At 46.0% G+C, this 25,229-nt stretch overlaps 1 protein-coding gene across 1 annotated transcript in view; it reads right to left on the bottom strand.

Moving 5' to 3' along the window:
• The window catches only part of ARK2C (arkadia (RNF111) C-terminal like ring finger ubiquitin ligase 2C), a 106,713-nt gene extending 84,072 nt beyond the window's left edge, over positions 1-22,641 (bottom strand). Inside the window, exon 1 of the mRNA XM_065407037.1 lies at positions 22,581-22,641. Coding sequence (XP_065263109.1) covers positions 22,581-22,641 — 61 coding nt within the window. The remainder of the gene's footprint in view (positions 1-22,580) is intronic.
• Positions 22,642-25,229: the final 2,588 nt, after the last annotated feature.

Below are 25,229 nucleotides of genomic sequence, written 5' to 3'. Positions count from 1 at the left end.
TTTTCCTCATCTCAAAAGCTACACAGTGAAGGGGAAGCACTTGCCTTCTTACTTTTCTATAAACAAATGCCACTATCCATCACAAGCACAGTGATGAGATGGACAGACAGAAGGATAGCAGGATGGGAGGACAGATTTCAAAGCATTTTAGAGGCATTAATGAATTCCCCTTCACAATAACCCTGGGAAGTACACACAGAGGTTGACTTTAATAACTCACCTCAGAGCCCTCAGTATTTGCAGTATCCTAGGAACTCCCTAGCATCAATATGCGGAAGCTGAGGAAAAACTTAGATACAATTTTTTAAGCAATTGTCACTTTTCGGGGGGGCGGGGCCTGCGCTAAGTATTATTTCCATCTTGCAGCTGGGGAAACGGAAGCGAAGGAAAGTGACTCGCCCAAGGGGACACAACGAGCAGAGTCAGGAACAGAATCGCAGGTCTCCTTCCTCCCAGGTCCAATCAAAACCCCGTCTTCCCCTTCCAGGAAGGCGGATTGTCTTTTTTACTTTTTTCACTGCCATTTCACATGGCTGGAGAGAAGGAAGCAGCAGAAGTGGATGTGCGGCCTCACAGTACATGCCTAAAGCTTATGCAAGTTAAATTTAGTTCTAACTAAAACCATGTGCCTTGGGCTGCAATGCCAATTGTGAGTGCTCTTTCTCTTCTCTCCTCTCCCGGCGCCCGCCCCCCCTCTGCCCCCCGTAGCTGTTTCTTTAGCTGATGGCAAATCTTCAGCTTTCCCAAAAGAGATGGGCCTTTTAAAACAAGCCTCTAATTCCCTTCCCCTCCCCCAGTTTTGAGTCGGCAATGAAATAAATGTAAAAAGTGGGTGCAAATAAGCAGGCAAGTCATGCCGTCCTCTAGGGCTCTGTTGTGTCTGGGAGGCTCAGACCTGCAACAGAGCCTCAGCTGCACTCCAGGTGGCAGGCAGGCAGGCCCAATGCTGCCTGGAGTTCCCAGGCAGTGCAGCAGCAGCAGCAGCACCCTTCTAGGGTCTGTCTTCACTGAAAAGATACCGTGGGTTCTTATTTGAGTGTTGCCCCAACACCTCTCCAGTCCACACACAAAAACCTCTCACCCGAGTTAAGCGGTGCTTTCATCCCAGGCTAGCTGGCCCGGCTGGGGATGTGAGTGACAGCCCAGGTACCACGTTTACTTGGGCTGGTAGCCCGCCCATTGGGACACAGGCTAAGTCACTCAAGTGCTGATAGTCCTCCGGTGCCTTCCCACAACTCCCCTCATGTGCCAGAGGGACAGACAAATTCTCCCACAATTCATAAAGCGGCTCAGTTTACTGCAGCACAAAGAACCATGGGATGTGCCCCCAGAGTCCTAGCAACACACACAGAGGGTGCACACAGCAGCAGTGAGGACACTGGCTTGGGTAGAGCTTTGCAGTGTGGGCTGCTCACACCTGGGCTAAGCTAGGGTGACCAGATGTCCCAATTCTGTAGGGACAGTCCCGATAGTTGGGGCTTTGTCTTATGTAGGCGCCTATTACCCCCCATCGCCTGTCCCGATTTTTCACACTTGCTGTCTGGTCACCCTAGGCTAAGCTAACCTGGGTCCTCAGACAAGGTGCTGAACACCTGGGCTAGCTCTGCAGTGAAGACACTCTTATTAGAGGTTGCAGCATGCCCTCTGCTCTCAGCATGGCCAGTTGTATTGGCCAGTCCTGAAGTCATGATCCTTCCTCCTTCCTAGATCTCCCTAGCCCTTTTGCTACAGCTAGCTTTACAGGGGCCAGCAAAAAACAAAACCTTGTGCTCAGCGGAGCTCAAGAACAGTCACTTTTTCCAAATCTTTGCCCTTTTCCCTTCCCTTGTGCCTTTGCAAGGGGCTCAGGCATGATCTGGGCCCTTAAATACCTTCCTGTACCCACAAAACAGGCCAAAATGCCATCAGCGAGGCCTGCATAAGTTTGAACCAAATTGTGCCTGAAAGCAATGGTGGGTGCAAGGGTGGAGTATGAATTGAGGCCCCTTGAAAATCCAGGTGCTAAGACTAAAAGGAATAAGCTGAAGCTCAGAGGCCGTGTCCACTGCTCCGCTTTTTTCTCTCAGAATGTATTTACTTGCCCTATAATTCAGTCCAAAGTGAAAACAAACCCCTCCCCCCCCCAAAACCCTAAACCACTTAATACTGTTGTGACGCTTCAGTGGTTTCCCCTGGGCCCTCAGAGGGAAAAGAGCAACTGCTCACTGCTTTATCGGAGTTAACGGCCCACAAAGGAAATCACGATCCGCTAACAGAGAGGTCACTGGGAGCAGCCGCCAAATTCGAAGGTGGACTCTGCTAGAAAATAGTGACCCAAGCTCGGTGGCCTTCTGCCTCTCGAAGATCAGGAAACCCCCACTTGGAAAGGTCAAGGCTATTCGCTTAGAGGAGATCAATGAAACCCTGGATTTCCTTAGGAAGCTGATAGAAGGAGCTTGTGCATTAGATACGCAAGGAAGCTGTTTGTCAAAATCCATCCCAAGCAAAACAGATGCCTCAGCTCATCACATCAGCAGTGCGTTTTGAGTGAATAGTCAAATGGCCTTTCCAGATGAGAGTCTAATGAACTTGGTTCCTGCAGGGCTGCCAGTTCTGATCAACAAAGACGCTCTCATTTTGCCTCCCACTCTCCCTTTCACAGGGGCCTTCAGAACGGCTAAATGGCTTTAAATTCATCCTGAGCAGAGAGGCCCACATTACACAATGCGTACGCACAACATGCGTGCGCCGTTTTGCAAATCCGAGCCATTCTGTTTAGGGTTGTGTCGCTCTGCTTCGCGGGGTGGGCCCCGTTCTCTGATTTACAGTTGTTTTGACTGCCAAAAATGGCTCCTGAATCAGCACTGCATGAGGAGGAAGAAATGCCAGGCCCAGATTCTGCTCCTAGTGACATGGGTGTAAATCCAGAGTAACTCTCTTGATCTTGACTTCAGTGGAGTGGCTCTGGATGGGTGCTGTACAGGAGGCCAGAATACAGCCCTTTGTCAAAGTCAACAGGAGTGGCAGAGAGGTAATTCTGGCTAGAACTGCCTCAGTGAGGCTATGTCTTCACTACCCGCCGATCCGGCGGGTAGCAATCGGTCTATCGGGGATCGACTTACCGCGTCTAGTGAAGACGCGGTAAAATCAATCCCTGATCGCTCTGCCGTCGACTCCGGAAATCCACCTCGGCAAGAGGCGGCAGCGGAGTCGGCGGCAGCGCGGCAGCGGTCGACTTTCCCGCGTCCTCACCGCCAGGTAAGCCGACCTAAAATACGCAACTTCAGCTACGGTATTCACGTAGCTGAAGTTGCGTATCTTAGGTCGGACCCCCGCTGTAGTGTAGACCTAGCCTGAGACTAGAGACAGACCTGGCACAGTTTGAATCCAGATCAGATTTTTACAGTTCAGGCCCATCTCTAATTAAATTCAAACTACACCCCTGTGAGGTAAAGTACTATTCTCCCCAGTTTACACATGAGGAACAGAGAGACTATGTGACTGGCCCAGGGTCAAACACAAAGTCTGTGGCAGAGCAAGGAATTGAACGCCAGTCTCTGGCTAGTATCTTAACTGCTGAATCATCCTTCCTCTCAAAGGTCTGAGGCTCATAGATTTAAGCTTTGCCTATGTCTTCGAGCACAGGCAGTTGTTCAGCTCTTTTTGTATGGCAACAACAAGGTCAGCAAAATGAAAATCAAATCTTCGGGCTTGTCTACACGGTGGGGTAATGCGCTCTTCAGGGGTGTGATTTCTAAAGTGTGCGAATGTGTTACACATTAATTGACCCGTGTTGACCCTGCCAGTCTGCTGAAACCCTGTTCCAAACAGCACTACGTTAAAGCACACCAGCTGGGTGTATACGTTAAAGCACACCAGCTGGGTCTATACGGACCAGTTAACACGCAACACGTCCATGTGCTTTCTAAATCACTCCCCCAAAGAGTGCATTGTCCCACCAATCTTTGTACAGGCCCTGAACAGCTTACAACCAGTCAGCCTGCAGTGGATGAAGTGAGGACGTGGTTGCACCAGGCCATCTACTCACCATTCTGGACTAACTAAAATTCCACATAACATGTAGCTTATGTTCCCTGGGGCCCCCTGCCTGGATGTAACTGAGACAAAAGGAGGACAGTGTGTTGCCATTACATTGGTTAATACAACAGTGACACTGGCAGACCAGCTCTTGCCAAGGCTGAGCACTGATAAATTCATAGCTGGACACCAGACCAGCTCACCTGCAGTGTTCCCTCTAATTTTTCCCACCCGTGTGCAGAATGAATTTTGTTATATGCACCAATATGGAGGTGAGGTGTGGCACATCACAAGCATAACAAAATTCATGTGGTGGGGGTTGGGCTGAGGAATTCTTGTGGGAGGGGGCTCAGAGGTGGGGCAGAGGGTTGGGGTTCAGGTGTGTGAAGGCTCCAGCTGGGGGTGTGGGCTCTGGGGTGGGGCCGAGGATTGGGTGCAGGGGGTGAGGGCTCCGGCTGTGGCTGGGGCTCTGGGGTGGGGCCGGGGATGAGAGGCTCAGGGCTGGGGCAGAGGGTTGGGAGCAAGGGGTGAGGGCTTCGGCTGGGGGTGCAGGCTCTGGGGTGGGGCCAGGGATGAGGGGTTTGAGGTGCAGGAGGATGCTCTGGAGCTACAGCGGGGAGAGAGGACTCCCTCCAGCACTCTCTACCCGCAGCAGCACCTGGGCTGGGGGAGAGAGGCACCTGTCCCCACCGCAGGAGCTCTGGGGCTGGGGCTGCAGGATAGGTGCCCCTCCTCTGACCCCAACAGGTCTAGGCCGGGGGAGGGCTGCCCGGGCGGGCGCCTGGGTCCAGGCCACTCTAGGGTCGGGCTGACCCTGGCCACACCTCAGGCCGCGCCTGGGCCTGATCCGGCCATGGCTGGGTCCGTGCCACTCCGGCCGCAGCAGGTCCGGGCCACAGGGTGAGTTGGGGCCGGGGAAGGATCGCCCCTCCCGTGGCAGGTTGGGGGCCGGGCTAGGTGGGGGCCGGAGGGGTATTCCCTAAGTGCCTGCACAGTGGTAAATAGGCTGCTGCATGGCTGTGCAGCCACGCAACTTACAGGGAACTTAGCTCACCTGTATGGTAGTTTGTTCAAGATAGGTGTTAGACCTGCAAGAATGCGTTTAGTGTTTCGACTCTACAGAATGCTTGTCAGTTGCTGCATGCATTAATTTCACTTGTAATGTCTGTATCCCGTGCTATAAGGTAATATGTACGTTTTGCTTTATAACTGTAAAAATGCCAGCTCTGAACCAGTGAACCCAGTCAAGAGGAACGCTCCACCCACCGCCCATCAAGAAGGACTATCAAAACTAAATGGGCCATTGTGGAACATCACGATACAAAGACTTGGTTAATGGCCATCTCACACCCATGAAGATGCTATGAGCAAGAAAGTGCATTCCATCAGCTTGAATGCTGGAAGAAGGGGATAAAACAGGAACACAACAAGAAGAAAAAATTCTCTCTCTCTTTTGCTGTTTGGACTCTCACAGGGCTGGAGCTAGGAAACAGAAGCAGAGATCCCCAGGGTCAACCTGGGTTAGACCTAACATTCAGTTATAGCAACTCTGTCACCTTTGGAACCATAGACTGTAGCTCATTTGTGTATATATGTTGCCTGCTTTAACCTGTAAATAACTCTCTCATTTCTTTTTTCTGGTTAATAAATCCTTAGTTAGTTTACCATAGGATTGGTTACAAGCGTTGTCTTTGGTGTGAGATCTAAGATACAAATTGACCTGAAATAAGTAACTGGTTTCTTGGGACCAGGAGCAACCTGAATCTTTTGTGATTTTTGGGGTACGGCAACCAACTACCACTAAATCCGGCTTGCCTGGGTGGCAACCTACCCTGGCATGCCCACTGGCTGTTATAGTGCTTCAGGAGTTCACATTTGCTAATGGTTTGGTGAAATCTAGTGGTAGAACATACCGCCAGGTTGGGGTGTCTGCCCTGCTTTATGACAGTCTGCCCTGAGATTGGCACTCACGGGGTGAACCACTCCAGACAGCGTGACAACAACAACATTTGGCTCCTGCAAGTGCTGCATGAGCATGAGCCAATCCTCAGAAGAACTCAGCTGATGGGAAAGGAAGGATCATTCTCCCCATTTTACACGAGGAGAAATGGGCAGAGAGGTTAAGGCCCAACATTTTCAAACACGCACTTGTTAAAGTGCCCACACGCTTTTGTGTGTTTTGTGTTCAAAGTTTCCACATGCTCAACCCCCCAATGAGCGTGCACAAGAAATCTGAGATGTGTATGCACAGATATTGAGGAGTGTGCATATACCCCTGATTCGCACACACCCAAGGCACTGTGCATGCACAACACTCCATGCAAATGTTAGCGTCGGTATTTTGAATATTGAGCTCACGGCCACATAGCAAGTCAGTGGCAGAAGTAATATGGGAAGTCAGGAGTTCTTGGCTGTCAGTCCCATGCTCAGACCAGTAAGTGCTGCTTTATACAAACTGACTGGTAGGGAACCCTTTAGATCCCTTTACCCAGTACTGATTGTTAACGTACTTCTGGCAGGGGTCATTCCATGGCTTAGTTACAGGGTGGATCTCTGCTGTCAGCAACCCATCTTTCTCCCCCATTTGGGTGCCTTCTCCCCCATTTGGTGTACCAGGATAGATCCTGGTACACCAGCCTTGTTATTCTTTCCTAAAACAATTTTCATACATATTAAGGCGAGAAGGGACCATTACGATAATTCAATCTGACCTCCTGCATAACACAGGCCATAAAATTTCTCCCAGGAATTCCTGCATCAAGCCCTTCATTTGCGGTTGAACTAGAGCAGGGATCGGCAACCTTTGGCACGCGGCTTGCCAGGGTAAGCGGGCCGGGCCGGTTTGTTTACCTGCCGCGTCCGCAGGTTCGGCTGATCGCGGCTCCCACTGGCCGCGGTCCGCCGTCCCAGCCCACTGGGGGCGGCGGGAAGCGGTGGCCAGCACAGGGCTAACCCTAACCCTAACCCAGCCCCCATTGGCCTGGGACGGCGAACCGCGGCCAGTGGGAGATCAGCCGAACCTGTGGACACGGCGGGTAAACAAACCGGCCCAGCCCGCCAGGGTGCTTACCCTGGAGAGCCGTGTGCCAAAGGTTGCCGATCCCTGAACTAGAGAATACCTTTTAGAAAGCCGTCCGCTACTGATTTAAAGACTCCAAGTGATGAAAATCCACTCCATAGCTTGGGAAGCTGTCCCAATGCTTAATTACCCTCACTGTTAACATTTTGCACCTTATATCCAGTTGGAATTTTTCTAGCTTCAGCTCTTATCCACTGGCTCTTGTTCGGTCTTTCTCTGCTAGATTGAAGAGAGTGATGGTATCAGAAACCATCGTCCTGAGTAGGTACTTACAGACCATATCAAATCACCTCCTAACCTTCTTTTCAATAAACTAAATAAATTGAGTTCCTTAAGTCTCCCATTGTAAGGGGTGTTTTCCTGACACTGAAAATTTCTTGGAACCTTCTCTCTCAACCCACTGGTTTTTCAACATCCTTTTTAAAGTTAGGCATTGGAACTGGACACAGTGTTCCAATAACTGCCTCACCAACGCCAAACACATGGGGAATACCACATCTCTAATCCTGCTCGATATTCCCGTTTATACATCTAAGGATCGCATTAGCGCTTTTAACCACAATCCACTGCGAGTTCGTATTTACTTGACTCCTGAGTCCTTTTCAGAGTCACTGCCTTTCCCCCGTCCTGGAAGTGTGACTTTGCATTTAGTTGTATTAAAATACATGTTGTTTGATTACCTCTAGCTTGTTTGGTGTCACGCTTTGCGGGGGCATGGTTGGGCAGTGTGACACTGCAGGGGTGGGGCTTGGTGCTGGAGATGGGGTTGGGCAGTGTCTCACAGCCTGATCCAGAACCCTATGGGCCAGTGACACGGCCTCATCATTATTCACGTCCTGGCCAATCTTTGTCTCACCTGCAAACTTGATCGGCAATCATTTTATATTTTCTCCCCGATCATTGACAAAAACATTGACCTCCTCTGCCGTGGCACACATGACTTTGCATTTCCTATCATCTGCATTTTCATGCCCTTTGGGCTGCTTCCCAGATGGCCCATTGGCAGTGCCTTTTCAGAACTAAGAGTATGCATGCATGAGACACACCCTTGTCCTTGCCAGTTGTTATGCAGATGGAGTTTATAACCTCATCAAGAACTGGGACAGGTTACTGGGGGGGGGGATGTCTACACTGCAAAGACAAACCTGCAGCATTGAGTCTCAGAGCCCGGGTCACCTGACAGGCTCATGGGGCTCGGGCTGCAGGGCTCAAAGCAGCAGTGTGAACATTCCCACTCAGGCTCGAGCTGGCCTCCAAGACCATCCCCCTTTGTCCAGCTTCAGAGCCCAGGCTCTAGCCTGAGAGGGAACAGCTACACTGCTATTTTTTGCCACGCAGCCAGAGCCCTGCGAGCCCAAGTCTATTGACCCGAGTTCTGAGATTCAGCATGGTGGGTTTTTCCTGGCAGCGTAGATATATCAGACTGCCTTCCCACCACATTCCATGCTGTCCATTCCATGACCCATCCTCAGGTCGGTATGAATCTGTATTATAGCTACGTGCTGTAACATAGAGGATAGACTTAAAACTAGCATTAAATACATGCAGCCACTTACACCCTAGGATTTCTGGGAAGGATCAGGCCTTAAACAGAAAGGGATTGATTCCCCACTATCTTTCACCTTGTGTACTTATTTACATCTGTGCCAAGTGGGCATAAAACACTACCAAAGGAGAGTTCTCCACTCACATTCCCCGGGGGTAGCATATCACAGTCATTTGCCACCGGCATAAATGGCTGCACAAGAGTGCAATGAAGAATCAGGCCCATATTACACAAATGGGTTAGTGGGACTGCAACGAGTGAACTATGGAATAGTGCATGAAATGCAAAACCATTCACAACTACGTAACTGTGCAGTTTGAAATTGCGGTGTCTGGTTTTCTGTGCGCTGCCCCTTGAATTCCATCTGGTCTCATCATGGCTGCAGCCTGTAACCAGAGAGGGACACACTGTGCTCTCTCCTGGAGTCTTTACTTTTGTTCTTTCTTGCTGCTGTTTCCTTTTAATCCAAAATAAACGTTCTCTTAGGTGGGTGGGATAGGGTGACCAGACAGCAAGTGTGAAAAATCGGGACAGGGGGTGGGAGGTAATAGGAGCCTATAAAAGAAAAAGACCCAAAAATCGGGACTGTCCCTATAAAATCGGGACATCTGGTCACCAGAGGGTGTGATATAGTTCTTGGTATATTGGAAACATAACACAAAACAATTAGCACTACAGAACTAATCACTCCAGCAGGTGAAGGCTAAGTACTAAACACCATTCATGTGAGAACATGTTACATCCCTAGGAGTAAGGAAGGGAGAACGTGACAGGAGGTAGGAACACTTACCAGCTGAGATAGAGAGCTCCACAGCAGGCAACAAAATGGCCATGTTAGGGCTGCAGCTGTCTGTGTCTGCAAAATTTAAAGGGCCAGCACCCAGAAAGGCATGCTGGGGGAAAGGTCATGTGACCACTGAAGCGCATCACCAGGGATCAGAAAGAAGAGCCTAAGGGTACTGCCTGTTGCAGTTGGGCAGCGGCCCCATATCAGAGTATCCATAGTGCAGTGGTTAGGTTATTCTGCTAAGAAGTAGGAAACCCATGTTCAAAGCTCTTCTCAAGCAGTATGGGCAACTGAACCAGTATTGCCCACCCCCTGGGTGAGTGCTCTAACCACTGGGTTATTAGGGAGGTCTTTTTTTTCTCCCCACCCGCCCCTGACTGTTAGGGGCACACCAATGCTGTTCTTGCAAGCAACAGCTTAGATGTCTGACTCCAGATCCCTCTAAGCTGTGAGAGGGGAGGGCTTAGGATACACCCCCTCCTTGGCACCTGCTATTGACTAGCTTAGCCAACTCCCCGCCTAGTGTGCTGGCTTTGTGGATCCCATTTTCAGGATCTGTCTGTTTCTCCCCATGTATTGTATAGGGAGCTTGGGTGCCACCTCAGAGTTTGTGGATTTCACCTGGTGGCTGGGTGCCTAAAAGTTAGGCATGGCAAGGCTGAGCGTTGCAATATCTAAGTCCCTTTGTGGATCTGGGGCCAGGTGATTCTGGGGAATGGAGATTGTTTCTGCCTGTCCCCAGCATAGCTCCAGTTCTGGAAGCTCCTGCCTGGTTGGTTTCACTCCGAGCCCCCTGCGGAATTGGAGTCCATGTCATGATAAAGAGCTCTGTAGCTAACGCTGACACGGCTCAGAAGTGACTGTTGTGTGTTTGTCTATTTTGGAGGGGAAGGACCTGAGTGGTCTGTCTCCCTCTTAGAAGATCAAGGAGCAGACTACAGTGAGCGGGAATTAAATCGGGATCTCCCATGTGAGAGGGCGCAGTACAAGCAATAAACACACACAAAGCTAGAGGCTGCTTTGAACTGCACTGCTCTGGGGGGACAGGGGGAGGTCCATGTCTCAGGCAAGCTATGCAACATGCAGAACAGTCGTTTGTCCCAGGAAGAGAACCAGTGAGAGCAGAGGTGACCCATGCCTGCCGATAAAGTGGGGGATGGACCCATGCCTGCCTCCCCCCCGGCATCCCCTCTGTGTGAGAGGAGGAGAAAACTCACTGCTAGACCCCTGTGCCTTACCCATGCGTCTACCTGCAGGGTTAGAGAAACTCATAGTCTGAGTCCCACTGTTTGGCGGCTTTGAACTTGGCCTCAGTATGGCCAACCCCCCACATTCATGAGTCAGCCCTCCCCCCAAAACAATTCTGAGATTGGCTTAAAGATCATGAGATTTTTAAAAAATAAAGTGATAAACTGTGGATTCTTTTTATTTGCCTTCCAGTTTTTGCGGCTTCAGGGAGCACTTGGGTCACGTTTTCAAGTTTGTCTCCACAACCCTGAGGGCTATAAATGTAGTTTTATTGAACTGAAAGCCGAGATTCTCACCCAATCACCTGACCCCAGGAGCAGGACATTATGGAAAACACCAAAATATTGTGAGACTCCCACTAAAAGCAGAAGAACTGGCAATGCTGTTGCTGTTACTTGTGGTCCTACAAGCTGGCAAGGGAGACCACTATCACTGAGAGCATTAGCAAAGTCACAGGGACATGGCCAATTGTCTGATTAAATATCCCTGATTCATGCAAGGGCCATGTCAGACAGAAGGTGCACAGGGCCCTCCTGCAAAAGAGCATGTATTGTAAGAATTTTACATCAGCGATATCCAACCTTGGGGCTTCCTTTGCAACTTGCTAAGAGACTACAGGTGGCACCGAACTTGCAGAAATGGAGCAGGGTAGCAACGCTGCGCTCATTCTGAGCATAGTCTTAGAGGTCTGTGAGGACTGCAAGTCTCAGTATGCTCCATCTTGGTATGAGCAACCTCCACTGGGATCGATTTGGAGAATGGCATTCTGGGACTTGTAGTCTCCATGGGCTGCACCTGGGAGGGGCGACTATGGGTGACATTGTGAACTGCCTGAACCCCATATAGTCTGCCAACTATAGTTGAGCATCACTGGCTCACTGGAGTACTATGGAGAGGACAAGGAGCTACCGGCGCATCAGCAGGAACCTCTAAGAAATAGAGGAAATGTTTGCTTTCCAGAGAAGATGATGAAATTATTTTAAAATTAAATTAGAAAAGCTTCAGAGTACAGAGACAGTTATGACTGTTGGACTGACTAATGAAGCGCAGATCAACACTGATAAAGCAATCAGGAATCGCTGGCTCAGGGATCTGGCAAAGCCATTCAGAGCTTTTCACTTCTAGGTTGCTGGTTTAAAGCCAGCTTAGGACACTAGTCACAAAGTCATTCCTATTGATGGCTGTTTGATGCCCTATAGAAAGTGAGTGGGTGGGTCTGGTTGGGTTGGATAAGTGTCCACAATCACAAAACCCACCACCACCTTTGTGTGCCCTTCTTTCACTGAACGGGTCTGGAAACAGAACTCTCCTCTCGCCTCGCCAGGTCAATGTAAAGTCCATTGGTAGGAAAGGGGAGGGGGAATCTCATGCTGCGCATGTGTGGATAAACTGAGGGCTTCATTAGGAATGCTCGTCAAGCCATCTCAGCGCTAAATTCACCTTTGACACCAAACAAAAAATAATGGCTAAGAAATAAACAGGGTCCTGTTTCTTTAAGCAGCAAACTTTAGGGTGCTGATGAATGAATCTGTGGACTTTAATATTTCTGGAGTGATCAGACTGTGAGACTCTGCAGCAAATCCCCAGACATAGATTGGGCTACGGCGCGTCATACATCATGGCTTGCTGTTCACATCTTTCTAGTGGTATTCTCCTACTTAGACTTCCCAAATGAGGAGGGGATTTCTTTTCCACTGCTGCCTAAGCATAGTGTCTGGCCAGTTTAAAAGTCCCCCGGGGGAAAAGGAACCTACTACTTTCAATTATTTTAATAGCCAGGCATATTCAGTACCAAAGTCCCACATAACAGGATGGACTATAAATGCATACTGGTCTGGGATGGATGTTTAAATGCAATATCCCCTAATAGCTTCTTCAAGTAGAGGAAGCCAGAATGACATGGCAACACGTCTGAAAAAGTATGGGAGGGCAGAATTCCGCCTTCTCCCCATCCATAGCAAGATTTCTCTAGAGAATGCTTGAACACAGCAGTTGGGAAGGCAATACTTTAAGATCTGAACAGCATGAACTGCAAAGTGAATTTCATAATCCTTTCGGGAACGCTTTGAACCGATTTGTTTGGAATAAAAGAAAATGTAGCTCCGTAGGGAGCCGGATGGCTCATGGAATTGGTAATGAGATACAGAGTCTTTCTCCTGCAGGTCACCTGTTAGAGACTTAGAATCTAGCCCAGGTCATTATTAATCAAAAGTTGTTACTATCATCTGATGGCTGTTTGGTGGCCTATGGGAAATGAGTTAGTTGGTTTCATTCCAGTTCCTTGCCTACACAGCATACAATCCACCCTGACAAATGGCAGCCAGAGCTCAAAGGTCAGAGATGAGATGGGGACTCAGATATGTCTATACTGCAAAACAAAACAAAACAACCCCCAGGTTAGTAGTCTCAGACCCTGGGTCAACTGACAGGCTTGTCCTACAGATGTTCCTGCTCAGGCTGGAGCCTGGGTTGTGAGACCCACTGGCCTCGCTAAGTTTCAGAGCCCAAATGTCTACACTGCTATTTTGAGCCCCATCGCATAAGCCCCACAAACCTGAGTCACTTGACCGAGCCTCTGAGTCTCTCTGCCGTGGGTCTTTTTTTGCGGTGTAGACATGCCCTAAATTATTCCTTCGGCCCTTAGAGGCCATCCCTTCGCATTAGCAGGTTAGCCCAATGTTCTACTGCACCCTCTGCCTTACATGTCCTGCAGAATTCTTCAAGCTGCTTGTTTGGCACCTTTTACTAACACTATAGTCTCTCTATCTATATTGATACACACTCGGTATTATTAAGGAAGCAAACTGGAAGCCTTCAGGCAGCTCATAAGGGATGATTTTAGGGCAGTTTCAACAGCTCAGAGGGTTATTAGGAACACCAATCACTGTCCTTTAACATGTATATGGGATGGATCCTTGAATTACAGCCCTTATTAAACTGTGCACAGTGACTTGGTAAAATGTGTTCTTAGCTGTTTTGGAAAACCTTGCTTAATAAACAGGCTCTTAGCATTCAAGCAAAATCTCCCCAGCAAATGGCTATTGGTTCAGAAGACACATTGCTAAAAGGGGCACGAGAATGGTAAACTGTTGGAGCCCGCTATAGCCGAGATGGGTCCTGCTAGTTCAAGAAAGTGATCCATCTTTCATGATGGGCAATCAGACAAAATGAAAGAACTCCAATAGCTTAAGGAAGGACTCCAAGACTGGGCAGTGAGTCTAAACCCAGAGTAGCGCCATTCGTATTAGTGAGTCACTGGAGGTAACTGAGATCAGAAGCTGGTGCGTGTAGCCTTCATGACCACGCTGCTTCCTCCACATACAGCCCAACCCAGAGAAGATTGGTAATAGCAGGACTAATGCTTGGAGAGTGTTGCAAATGTCAAGAATCCCAGTAATTACACTCTGATTACTGGAGTCACAGCAAACTGGCTATGTGAGCAACGGTAAATCTAAATTAAGCAGCATCCTTATGAGACATCACCTATTGCCACTCCATTACGTTTATTGTATCAGGCCCGATCTTGTCATCCTTATTGGAGCAAAATTACCATTGACAGTGGCCTGGGTCTGCAGCAGCAACCAAGGAGCGCGCAGCACAGCATAGCACAGGCAATTGGGGGGATTGGAAAGATGGCTTTAAGCTACCTTCGCACGCTCCCAATTCTGCGCTGGCCTTGCAGCTGCCCCGTGCCCTCTGTAAATTAGTGCAGCTTGATAAGCACAGCCACAGTCTCTTTCCTCCTAGACACCAGCTGAACACCACCAGAGCATCACCCTACATTAGGGATCTTCCTTAGGCCAGTTAAGCCCCTACTCTTTAGGGGTCCATTACATCCACAGCGCCGCACAAAGCAGCCACAGCGAAGAGAGGAATTAGGTCCATTGACTATGGTGGGGGTTTAGCCAGACTATGGAGGACTGAGTACAGACCACAGGAATTAGCCAATAGGACCTGGTTCTGCTCTTACTCACAGGAGTAACTCCACTGGAGTCAACAGGATCAGATTTGGTATCCAAAGGTCAGTTTAGTAATTTCTTAGCCATTTTTTTGCAAAGCATCTGCAGACACCTGGGGCATCCCCAAGGTCAGCACTTCCCCGCTGGAGACCCATTTAGTGCAAATTCAGAAACAATTGCTCATTGGGAGGAAGACTGGCAAGCCTCAGTTGTATATATGGCATAGCAGGTGTATCTCTTAGCAATCACGAAGCAGGCTCTAGCTTATTTCCTCCTGCCTGAAGGACTATCTTCCCCACAAGATGCTGGATCAGATTCTCATCCCAATTTTGCAGGTGCCATCCCCCCACTGAAGTCATCTAAACCTAATTCAGCCCTCAGATATACACCAACTACCCCAAGGACACGCATAGTTGAAGACAGACTAGATCCTTCAAGTCAGTGCGGTTGCTTTAACCAGAGTGACTGAAACCAGAGCTGAGGCTTTACTGGAGTTGGGATGTGTTTAGTTAGCAGGAATGGTAAGGATTTATGGCCTGGTTTTCGAACATGCTGAGCAGCCCTTGCTCCCACTGACTGCAGTTTGAGGATCTAGAGCTGTAAAACTAGTTTGCTGGGACAGGTCCCATCAGGCATCAGAAGAAAACACTGTAAACTTATTTTTTGCTAGAGGCCACGACGCAGACCTGGCAAAACTGCTGCCTTGTTCATACGAATAATACAACGTGAATTTGGCTGATGTGTCTGGTCAGGGGGCTGTCCCCAGAATATACACATAAGTGGAGTGAGGCTTGTCAGACATTCGTATGGCTCTATGCTCTACATTGAGGCCTAGATCTTTTCCTACCACAGAAAAAAACTCAGGACAAAATGAGGTGGGAAACTCAGCATCCTGTGTGTTCAGGGGGTGTGGTCCTCCCAGCCCCTGGATGTTCTGAGATCTACCTCATCCACAGAGGGCCAGGGCATGTGCATTGAGGCCTAGTCCCTCTCTGCTGATCCCTGGGCCCCCGAACTTCCTCAGGAGCTATGTTCCATTGAGTCCCTGGCTATGCTAAGCCAAAACTCCTTGGGGAGGAGGTGCTGACAACATGGAATGAGAGTCTGTGCAAGATAAGGTAGCAGGATCAACATTATTTTGGACTGAGGAAAAAGCTGATTGTGGAGGAGAGTGGCACAGTGCAGACGCTCTCACTCCTGGCTCCCCACATTCCCTGAAATCACAGAGCCCCGAACACACAGAGTTGGCCTGGAAGGGCAGGTGCAGAAGTGGGGGACAATTGTAGTGGATTGACTCACTGTCACAGCATTTAGCTAAGGAGGGGGCTTTCCACTCTTTCCATCAAAATGAAGGAGGGATGAGTTGGCCTTTAATATTTTGCATGTTCTTCATGGCATTACAGGGAATGTTTTCATGTGAGATACATGGGGAGTTTGAGAGAGGGGGCCGTTTACTCCCACTGACTCCTTTTGTCTTACATTTTACCCTATGTGCAACAGAGGCACTGACACCCCAAAAATTGCTGAAATGGACAAAAATCTCCTGATGATGCTATTCATTCACTAGGGCGATTGAGGATTCAGACAGAGCAGGATTCAGGCCTTGATTTGCTGTGGAGAGAGCTGAATGCTGTAGTCAACTTGTATGCAGCTAGCCAGAGTAACACCACATACACTCTGACAGGGGCACAAAAGCACTGAGAGGTGCTTATGCACATAAGCAGATTGTGCAGCTAAGTGATATATGTTTGGTGCAATGCACTGGGCTTTTTTAACATTACAAGAATCAATACTTATTAAGGAATTGTGTTTACTGATATAATCTTGGCCTGCTTGCAGTGGGTTTTTACGTTTCATAGCCACTAAGCCTATCATCTTCAAATTTAGTGATTTAAAAATTAGGCAGCTAAATCCACTGTTAGGAACCTAAATCAAAGAGGCCTGGTTTTCAGAGGTTGTGAGGATCCACAGTTCTCTTTGAAATCCACACGAGTACAGCAGCACTTGGCAGGATTGAGCCCTAATCACTTGACTCACGGTTGATTAGGCCGTGGGTTGGATTTTTACCACACGTGTCTCACAAGTCCATTTATACTTTGGTTTCTTTTGCTTTTTAATTTGGAAGTGGGTTCGTTAGTATTTAAACATTACACTTACGTGGGCCCAATTCTGCTCTTAGCAGCGTAAATCCAGAGTTACTTCATTAAACTTTGCTGGAGCTGTTCCAGATTTACACCACGGCAAATGAGAGTAGAATTTGGCCCAGTATGTTTATTTCTGAAATAAAATAAAAAAAACCCAGTACAGATTATAATAAGACAAGAACCTCACCTTGGTTCAGGAGATGGGGTCAGATGGGCCTAGTTCTTATTGAAACTTCTCTGGCAGCATAAAGGGGCTTAAAGTGAGTGTAAGCTATCTAAGACCCTTCTAAAGCTGCCAGAGTAGGTAAAGGCACCTTAGCATACATAAGAATCTGGCCCAGTTGCATCCATGGTCAGGATAATCATTCCCCCTCTTATAGAAAGATGTTATTTAAAGCAGCCCATTAATGCATGGGGGGGGGGCATTTGAGAGAAATATACACTTTCAAGAAACCATTGTGAGTCCTTCCCCACCCACAGCAGCAATGGAACTTTACTTGCCTCCAATTTTCCCAATCTGTGCTACTGAAATGAAAAAAATAGCTCTCGTGTCCAGATGTCTTTTCCGAATTACAGTGTCAAAGATATTAATTATTAAACTGTGGATGCCTTCGATGAATTATGAACTATGGAAGCCTTGTGGCTGCTTGCTAATAAAGTGTTGGGGGGGGAAGCAGAAATATTGTCTCTCATAAGAATGCGTGTTCTAACAAGATAGGTCAAAACATGATGCAGATGATAAATTGCTTAGCATGAGTTCCCATTAACCCAGCAGCTTTCTGTATTATTACATTACTAATCTATGCTCAAAATGTATTGACCAAACAATTTTGATCTATATTAGCCTAATTTGCAAAATAAGAACTGGTGGCTTATGATGAAACCAGTATCTGTAACAAAGGGACAGCTGCTTGCATATTTCAGTTTAGCAAGGGTTGGAAATGTAGGATTTGGAGTGAGAGAGTTGGTTGGTTGGATTTTTTACTTTCTGAAACCATGAACAAAATTGTATTGTACTATGTTGGGGAAAAAAATCATGTAATAGAATGATCAGCCCCAACAGGCATGCATGTCTCCCTTCATGCAAGCTAAAAAAAGCACAGCCTCCTGCTTACATATGTGTACGTGTACATGTGTCACAGCAAACAGCTAAGCTTTCAAATCTGGAATAGGCTCGAGCAGAGAACAAAGGGCCAAAGCATACAGTACATCCAGAAGGGGGAGCAGAGAAATATATTGTGTGTGGTCATACAGGAGGGACATGATGGCCAAACAATTACTAAGATACATGGAAAAGGAATATGGAGGAGGAAAAAACTCAGGATATAGCTAGGAGAAAGTGAATAGGCACTGCCTTGCAAAATGATGAGCCTCTTCAAATGACAACCATTTAGGTAGTGTACTTTCCTTTAATCACTTGATTTCATTTGTTTCTAACATGCCTTTTTCTACAGGACAAGTGTAAGATTACTTGTCTTGCACTGAAATTTTGATTGGTGGAACTGTCAACTGCTGAATTTTTGCTCTACTTTACAGAAAATTAACCCAGCCCTGCATTTCTCCATCTTCTTTTGAAATGCAATTAGTGCAAAAAAATGTTTTTGGAAGCCCTGACTTGTAGTGGCACCTAAATACCACAATGTAATCACTTTTAAATGTATTATGTAATAATGCCCTCCTGCAAGTCTGGGAAACAGTCCGCTTCATGGGCTCTGGTGAGATACCAAAAATGGGTGATCTGCATTATTATTTCATAGCATCTGCAGTAAACTCCCCTACTGACTAAAGTGCAGAGCTAATTCAAATTTTCTGTGTGCTTACATATATTTTAAAGTGCATGTTTACTTACTTGAGTTTCTACGTCAATATTTAACTTGTTCATCAAATCAGATATTCAAAAGAGTGGACCTCAAGTTTTCACACTATACTGCAAGCAGGAAGTGTAGTTATAACCTTAGCATCTTGGACACATTTACTACTCTAGCTCCCCAGCTGTCTATCTAAGGTATTTATAGTGTGCCAGTCATCATAGTATCTAGGCACTAACGCCTGCTCTCCTACCAGATGGTGGGCAGGATAGTCATATTCAAAAGGGCAGGGTTATAAAAAGGAGGGAGGAAATATTTTTTCAGATTAATTTACTTCTTGCTAATAAAGCCAGCCATATAAAAATATCTTTTCCCCTCATCCATCTTGGGGCATTGCACCTCTCATTACTCATGACCAATGTGTAACCTTGTAATCAGAATGCAGTAAGTAGCAGGCTCCTTAATCTCTTCTGATAATTAATGAGTGTGGGTGTGTTTATACACTTATTTTTTGCCATTCTGGAGTAAAACTGAACTATACATAGGCACAGTGATAATATAGGATGTGTATCTGTACAGTAGATATACACAGACTAATGCTGAATATAGATATGGGGTAGAAATATTAAAGACTCCCATATCTGTGGTACTGAAAAATTAATTCACTCAACTCTTACAATGGGGAAAGCAAGGAAAAAATCTAAACAGCAGGATACGACAATAAATGGGAAAACAGCAATAGAAAAAGCACACTAGGTTAATATAGGAAAACTAGTTTCTTTATTGAGAGATTGTATATTAGTATTAGTGGAATTGTGTGTAACAATGTCATCATGCACACAATACAAAAAGGCAAGGCCCACCATGCTATGGAGGGGCAACAGAACAAAAGCAGCGTACAATGAGCAGATGTATAGGCTACAGCACATTACATTTCAGCAGGGTATGTCTCTACAGAGAGATTTACATCAGAAACTAGGTAATGTAAAAAAATACAGACCATGCTTTAGTTTTAGTACAAGAAAAAAGGTGAAGATACACAACCAAAGGATATTTGATACAGAAAATTACCCACAAAATAAGAACAGGAAGTAATTTAGCACAGCAGAAAATGTTATCCCTGTTTAATGGAAAACCATTTTGCCAGTAGTCTCTCTTTTAAAAAAAATAATTTAATTAAAATTGCCATTTAATATGCTTCTTTGGAGCAGCGTTAATTGATCAAATGTTTGTGTCCAATTTATACACACTAAATGAAGTGTTTGGATCATTTCTATAACAGGCAATTGTATATACTGGATGTTTCAGCTTTCAAAGAAACAGATGGAGGCCAGCTGTTGAAAGTGGTGTAATTTTGGCCAAGACTGTGTGTGATATATAATGTACAAAGATGCAGTACCCCTTTGTATTACAAAGTCTTTGAATAATCCTTGTTAATACGCAGGGTGGAGGAATATTCAGATGTTCATATGCTTAGTGTCCCCATTTATTCATGGATCTTATTCTCCAACTATTTTTCAAGCCTTTTCTTAAATTAAGGCTAATTTAATTGCAGATTTTATTATTATTATTTTTGCCTATGATTGACTGTAATTTGTTTAGTCATAAAAGCATTCTAGATGGCAAACCAATGGTTGTCTAAATAACTAGAAAACCCCCCCACAAGATACTGCATCCACCAACTAAAGCAAAATGAATCCACTTAACAGGAATTTACAGTGCAATGTACTTAGCTAAACAAGATGAAGATACAAAAATGGCTGTTATTATCTACAGCTATTCTGAAATGGCCTGTTTTCTATACTACTACAATGAAATTAAAAAGAGCAGATTTAAGCTTACAGTCTGTCTAATAGTTTTACAAGAAAATTGTGGTTTAGGACTTCAGGTTTAAGCATTAGTATCCTCTGTCACAAGGTCTTTTATGGTTCATTTTTATGGGTCAAATATCAATAGCCCCTTTACAAGTTTCTCTGTGGGTATGTTCAGTTTTAAGTAAAATGAAAGAACCCAAAATGAAATGTAAATTTTGGGGAGAGAAGCAGAGAACCCCTCCCACCCCACTAAAACTAATTTGAAATTGAAAACAATAAATTGCATCCAGTAATGGTATTAAAAATCAGTGTAATTAATGATGATAATGATTTAATCAGGATAATTATACTTTGGGGCTTAACATCAGTCTTAATTATTTTTAATGTATGCCTAGTATATAATAAAAAATCCTAGACATTCTCAAATAATAAGGATAATTGCACAGATGAGAGGGAGGGGGGGAAATTAGTGTTACAGAGAAATCTCATCAATCTAAGCCTTTTTGAAATTGACAGACAGCCCATAGAGAGGGGATACTGCAGCTTAAATATCAATGCCTTCCTCGGATGGATACAGGAAATGGTTAAGAGAGGGGTGTCACAATACAGCTAAATGCAGAGGCAGAGGGCTACAGCACACAGCAGCAAGTTGACCATTCACTGTGCTACACAATGAAGAAAAAAAAATAAAGATTTGATAAATGCAAAATGTCATCATCCCATCATCACAATAGAGACTGCAGTTAACAATGCCACTATGTTCAACCTGGGTCATATGTACACATACAGTAAAGGGAAATAAATTGTAAAGCGGTTGGGCAACAGCAGGAAAGGAAAGACCAGATTCTGATCTTAGTTACACTGGGGGTAAATCAGTGCATCTGAAGCCATCCGTGCAGTGGAGTTACTCTGGATTTATAGCAGTGTAAACTGAGATCAGAATCTGGACTGACTCTAATTGTGCTAGATTTTAACCCATCTTTTATTGGGTCCCCAGTGATCAAGATCTCAATGGTAATTACAGCAGTGCATCATCTTTAAGAGGAAATTTATTTTATATATAAATAAAACTATAGGGACTTGACCAACAATAGGCCAAAGGGGGGTGGGAGGTCAGGCTGGGGGAACATTTCCAGGAAAGAAATGTAAGGAGAGAGAAAGGCTGATTTAGAAATAATAATGACTCTAAATGCATCCTGATTTTGATAGAAAGAAAATGGAAGGAATGAGGGAGAAGGGGGGGGGGGGGGGGAGAGGTCCAGGTCCATTGTCTGTAGCAGAATGTGGGGTGGATGGGAACGAGGGGAGGTGGAAAAAATATGCAATGGCCATACACATCCCATATTAAATCTCTGTGAAAAATAATCATCACACTGCTTTCCTGAAAAATCTCTCTGAACAATAAGAGCACCATGGAGCTGTGGACTGATGTGCTGCTCTCCAGAAACAACATTACCATTAGAATCCCCAAAGAGAGGAGGACAAATTACAGGAGATGGGAGGCGGGGGGGGGGGGGGGGGAATGTCCAACAAGAAATAAAAGTCACCCTAAAAACGGTAGGCTAATTCCAAAGCTATTTTAGTCCATTACAGAAGAAACAGCCAGGGACAAAAAGAAAGGTTAAGAGAGGGTGAACGTGCTCTCGGTTCCCAAGAGAGTGGGGGAGGGACGAGATAAGCTATGGAGAGACCTCAGCTTGTAAATAAATAATAATAAAAGCACAAATCAATGGTTAAACAGAGCACACACACGCCAAAAACACAACATAAAATCGCTACCTACTGAATGCACAAAATCAAAAAGAAAAAAAAATCCCTTTTTTAGCCCTCTACCCCATCTGGGCATAGAGCGAGGCAGGTCTAGGCTTGGCTTTCCACCCGAGAGCTAGATTTGTCAGGTGGGAAGCAGGGGGCAGATGGTCCGAGTGAAAGGAAGGAGGCTCTCCGAATCCAAAGGAGAAGAATCTAAAATAATCCCACCGCTTGGTTGCTGGGTTTTCTTTCTTTCCTTCCCCCTCCACCCTCCTGCATCGGATCCGCAAGAAAGAGAGACAACGAGGAGCCAGGGGGGAAACCCTCCAGAGAAACCAAAGGATCGTGCATTTAAAAAAACAACAACACACACACGCACACGCACACACCACCACCGAGAATAAGCCCCGAAGGATAAAGCGATACCTCTGTTTCGTACAGAGCCAAACACTGGAAGAACAAGATAGCCGACGTGCACTAGAACCATCCTGCCTGCCTGCTGCTGCGGCTGCGGTCCCTTTGTTGTGCTGCTCCTGGGTGGAGGTGGGAGCGGGGCTGCTGCTGGCTGGGAGACAGATGGCCCATGGAAATGGTCCCTTCCAATCCCCTATATACATTCAAATGTGGAGCTGGGACTGCAGCTGCCTGGCACACAAAGGGAAGGGCAGCCAATGGGAGGGAGGCCTGAGAGGAGGGGGTGGTTGGTTCTTTCTTGTTGGTTTTTTTTTATATATATATATTATTATTATTATCTCCAGCTTGGGTCTCTGTGACAGGGAGGAGACCCAATCAGGGGCTAGGGCTGGGCTGGAGCCTGCCCTGGGTCCTGCTGGCTAAACTGCCTCCAAACAAGGAGATGGAAGCAAATTGGGGCCAGGGTCTGGAAGGCTGGGGGTGGATTTCACACCCACTGTATTTCATACAGATACACTCTCCCCCCCTCCCCCCCAGCCAGGGGGATTCGCTGCCAAGCACACACCCTCCACCCCCACCACAGAGATATGTGCATGCACACACCCACAGAGACACATGTAGTGATTCAGACAGAGACACGGAGATACACAGACTTCCCATATGCTCCACACCCGAGCCACAGAGAATCATGTGCGTGTGTGCACACCCACAGAGAATCATGTGTGTGTGTGCACACACAGAGACAGAGATAAACATGCAGTATAAACAGACAGAGCCAGATTTTTAAAGGTATTTAGATGCCTAAAGATGCAGGTAGGCACCTTACTACCTTTAAATATCTGGCTCACCCATCCTACATACAAAGACACACACACAGGCACTTGTATGCCAACCGTCCACAAAGACACATACACACCCAGACATACATAGGCACACATACACAAACATACAGTCTATACATACATCAAGAGACACACAAACATACAGAGACATCAACACACCCAACATATGAACACAGACACAGATCATACCCTTATAAAAAGTCCTATAGAAGTTGAGAGAATGATAACCCTGCTATAGAACTCTACAGAATGGTTAAGAAGACTACAGAAATGGCTTTATTAAATCCTGTAGCTTTTCGGAGTAATTTCTGTAAAATCCTATTAAGTATCTCTGTTGGTTTAATTCCTGTTACATTCTATAGGTCTTCTCCACTAAGGCATGGACAGATACATATAAAGATACACAATCGGGCATATACACAGCATATACACAATCTACACAAATATGTACAGAAGTGTAGGTACACACACAGGCATGGACACACACAGAGAGAGGGCACAAATATGTACGCTATACATGCACCTAAACAGACAGAGGCACACAACGTATACACTGCATACATATACCCTACACTCACAGATAGAGCAGAGATACACAGACAGTGACACATAAACATGCACATTGAACATTCAAAGTCATATATATGCAGCCAAATCATATAGATATACATACACATATAAATGCACACTCCCTAACCACTCAAAGACAAAGGGGAATACCCTAGTCCAGGGGTTCTTAAACTGGGGGTCAGGACCCCTCAGGGGGTCGCGAGCTTATTACATGGGGGGTCGCGAGCTGTCAGCCCCCACCCCAAATCCTGCTTTGCCTTCAGCATTTATAATGGTGTTAAATATATAAAAAAGTGTTTTTAATTTATAAGGGGAGGTCGCACTCAGAGGCTTGCTATGTGAAAGGGGTCACCAGTACAAAAGTTTGAGAGCCACTGTCCTATTCAGACACATACACAGAGTCAGACATGCACTGACACCCTGCACGTATGCTTATGGAAAGTCCTACAGAGTGAGCAGAGAATAATATTCTCTCTGTAGAATTTCTAAGCCAGTCTATAGAATCCTATAACAGGGATAAAAGTCACTATTAAATTCTATAGGATAGTTTACAAATTCTATAGCAAGGATATCATCATTCTCTATTAAAATCTATATGGATTTAGAATAATTTTTATAAAATCCTGTTTCATTTCTACAGAACCCTATTGTGTAAATCCCTATTAAATTACCTAGGACACGCATACAGAGCCATAATCAAACATACAGAGAGACAAACTTTACACACTCAGAGGTGCACACATACTGCACAAGGACAGCAGCACCTGGATCCCTCCCATATACATGTACATCCTACACCCAAAGATGTACAGACACAGACAACAGCCGGACCTGAAAAGGTGTTCATTTCAACCCAAAAGCCCTCCACAGAGTGCTAAAAACAACAGCAAGGAAACCCTTAAATATACAACTAACAGGAAAATAATATGCTATTGAACAAGACAAAAAAGATAAGAGCGATGGTTTGACATTGATTGCCATAAAGTAACAAGAAAAGGAAGGAAATCTCTATTTTAAAATACTGTCTGAGGCCATTCTGTGCTACATATACCACAACATTCTGCAGAAGGGTAAATCATTGCTCATGTAACAATAAAATAATCACAGTAGTCCCTTTCTTCTAACACGGAACCAGGAACTTTATGAAAATAAGGACAACTGTATTCCCCCTAAAGCTATTCTGTTCCTCTTTGCTTCACTGTAGAACTTCAGGGCTAGAGCTTTTCCCAGTCTCTCTGTGGTCTGGTTT

Source organism: Emys orbicularis, chromosome 6, assembly GCF_028017835.1.
Source record: "Emys orbicularis isolate rEmyOrb1 chromosome 6, rEmyOrb1.hap1, whole genome shotgun sequence".
Lineage (NCBI taxonomy): Eukaryota > Metazoa > Chordata > Testudines > Emydidae > Emys > Emys orbicularis.
This window is presented reverse-complemented; position numbering and strand designations above follow the sequence as displayed.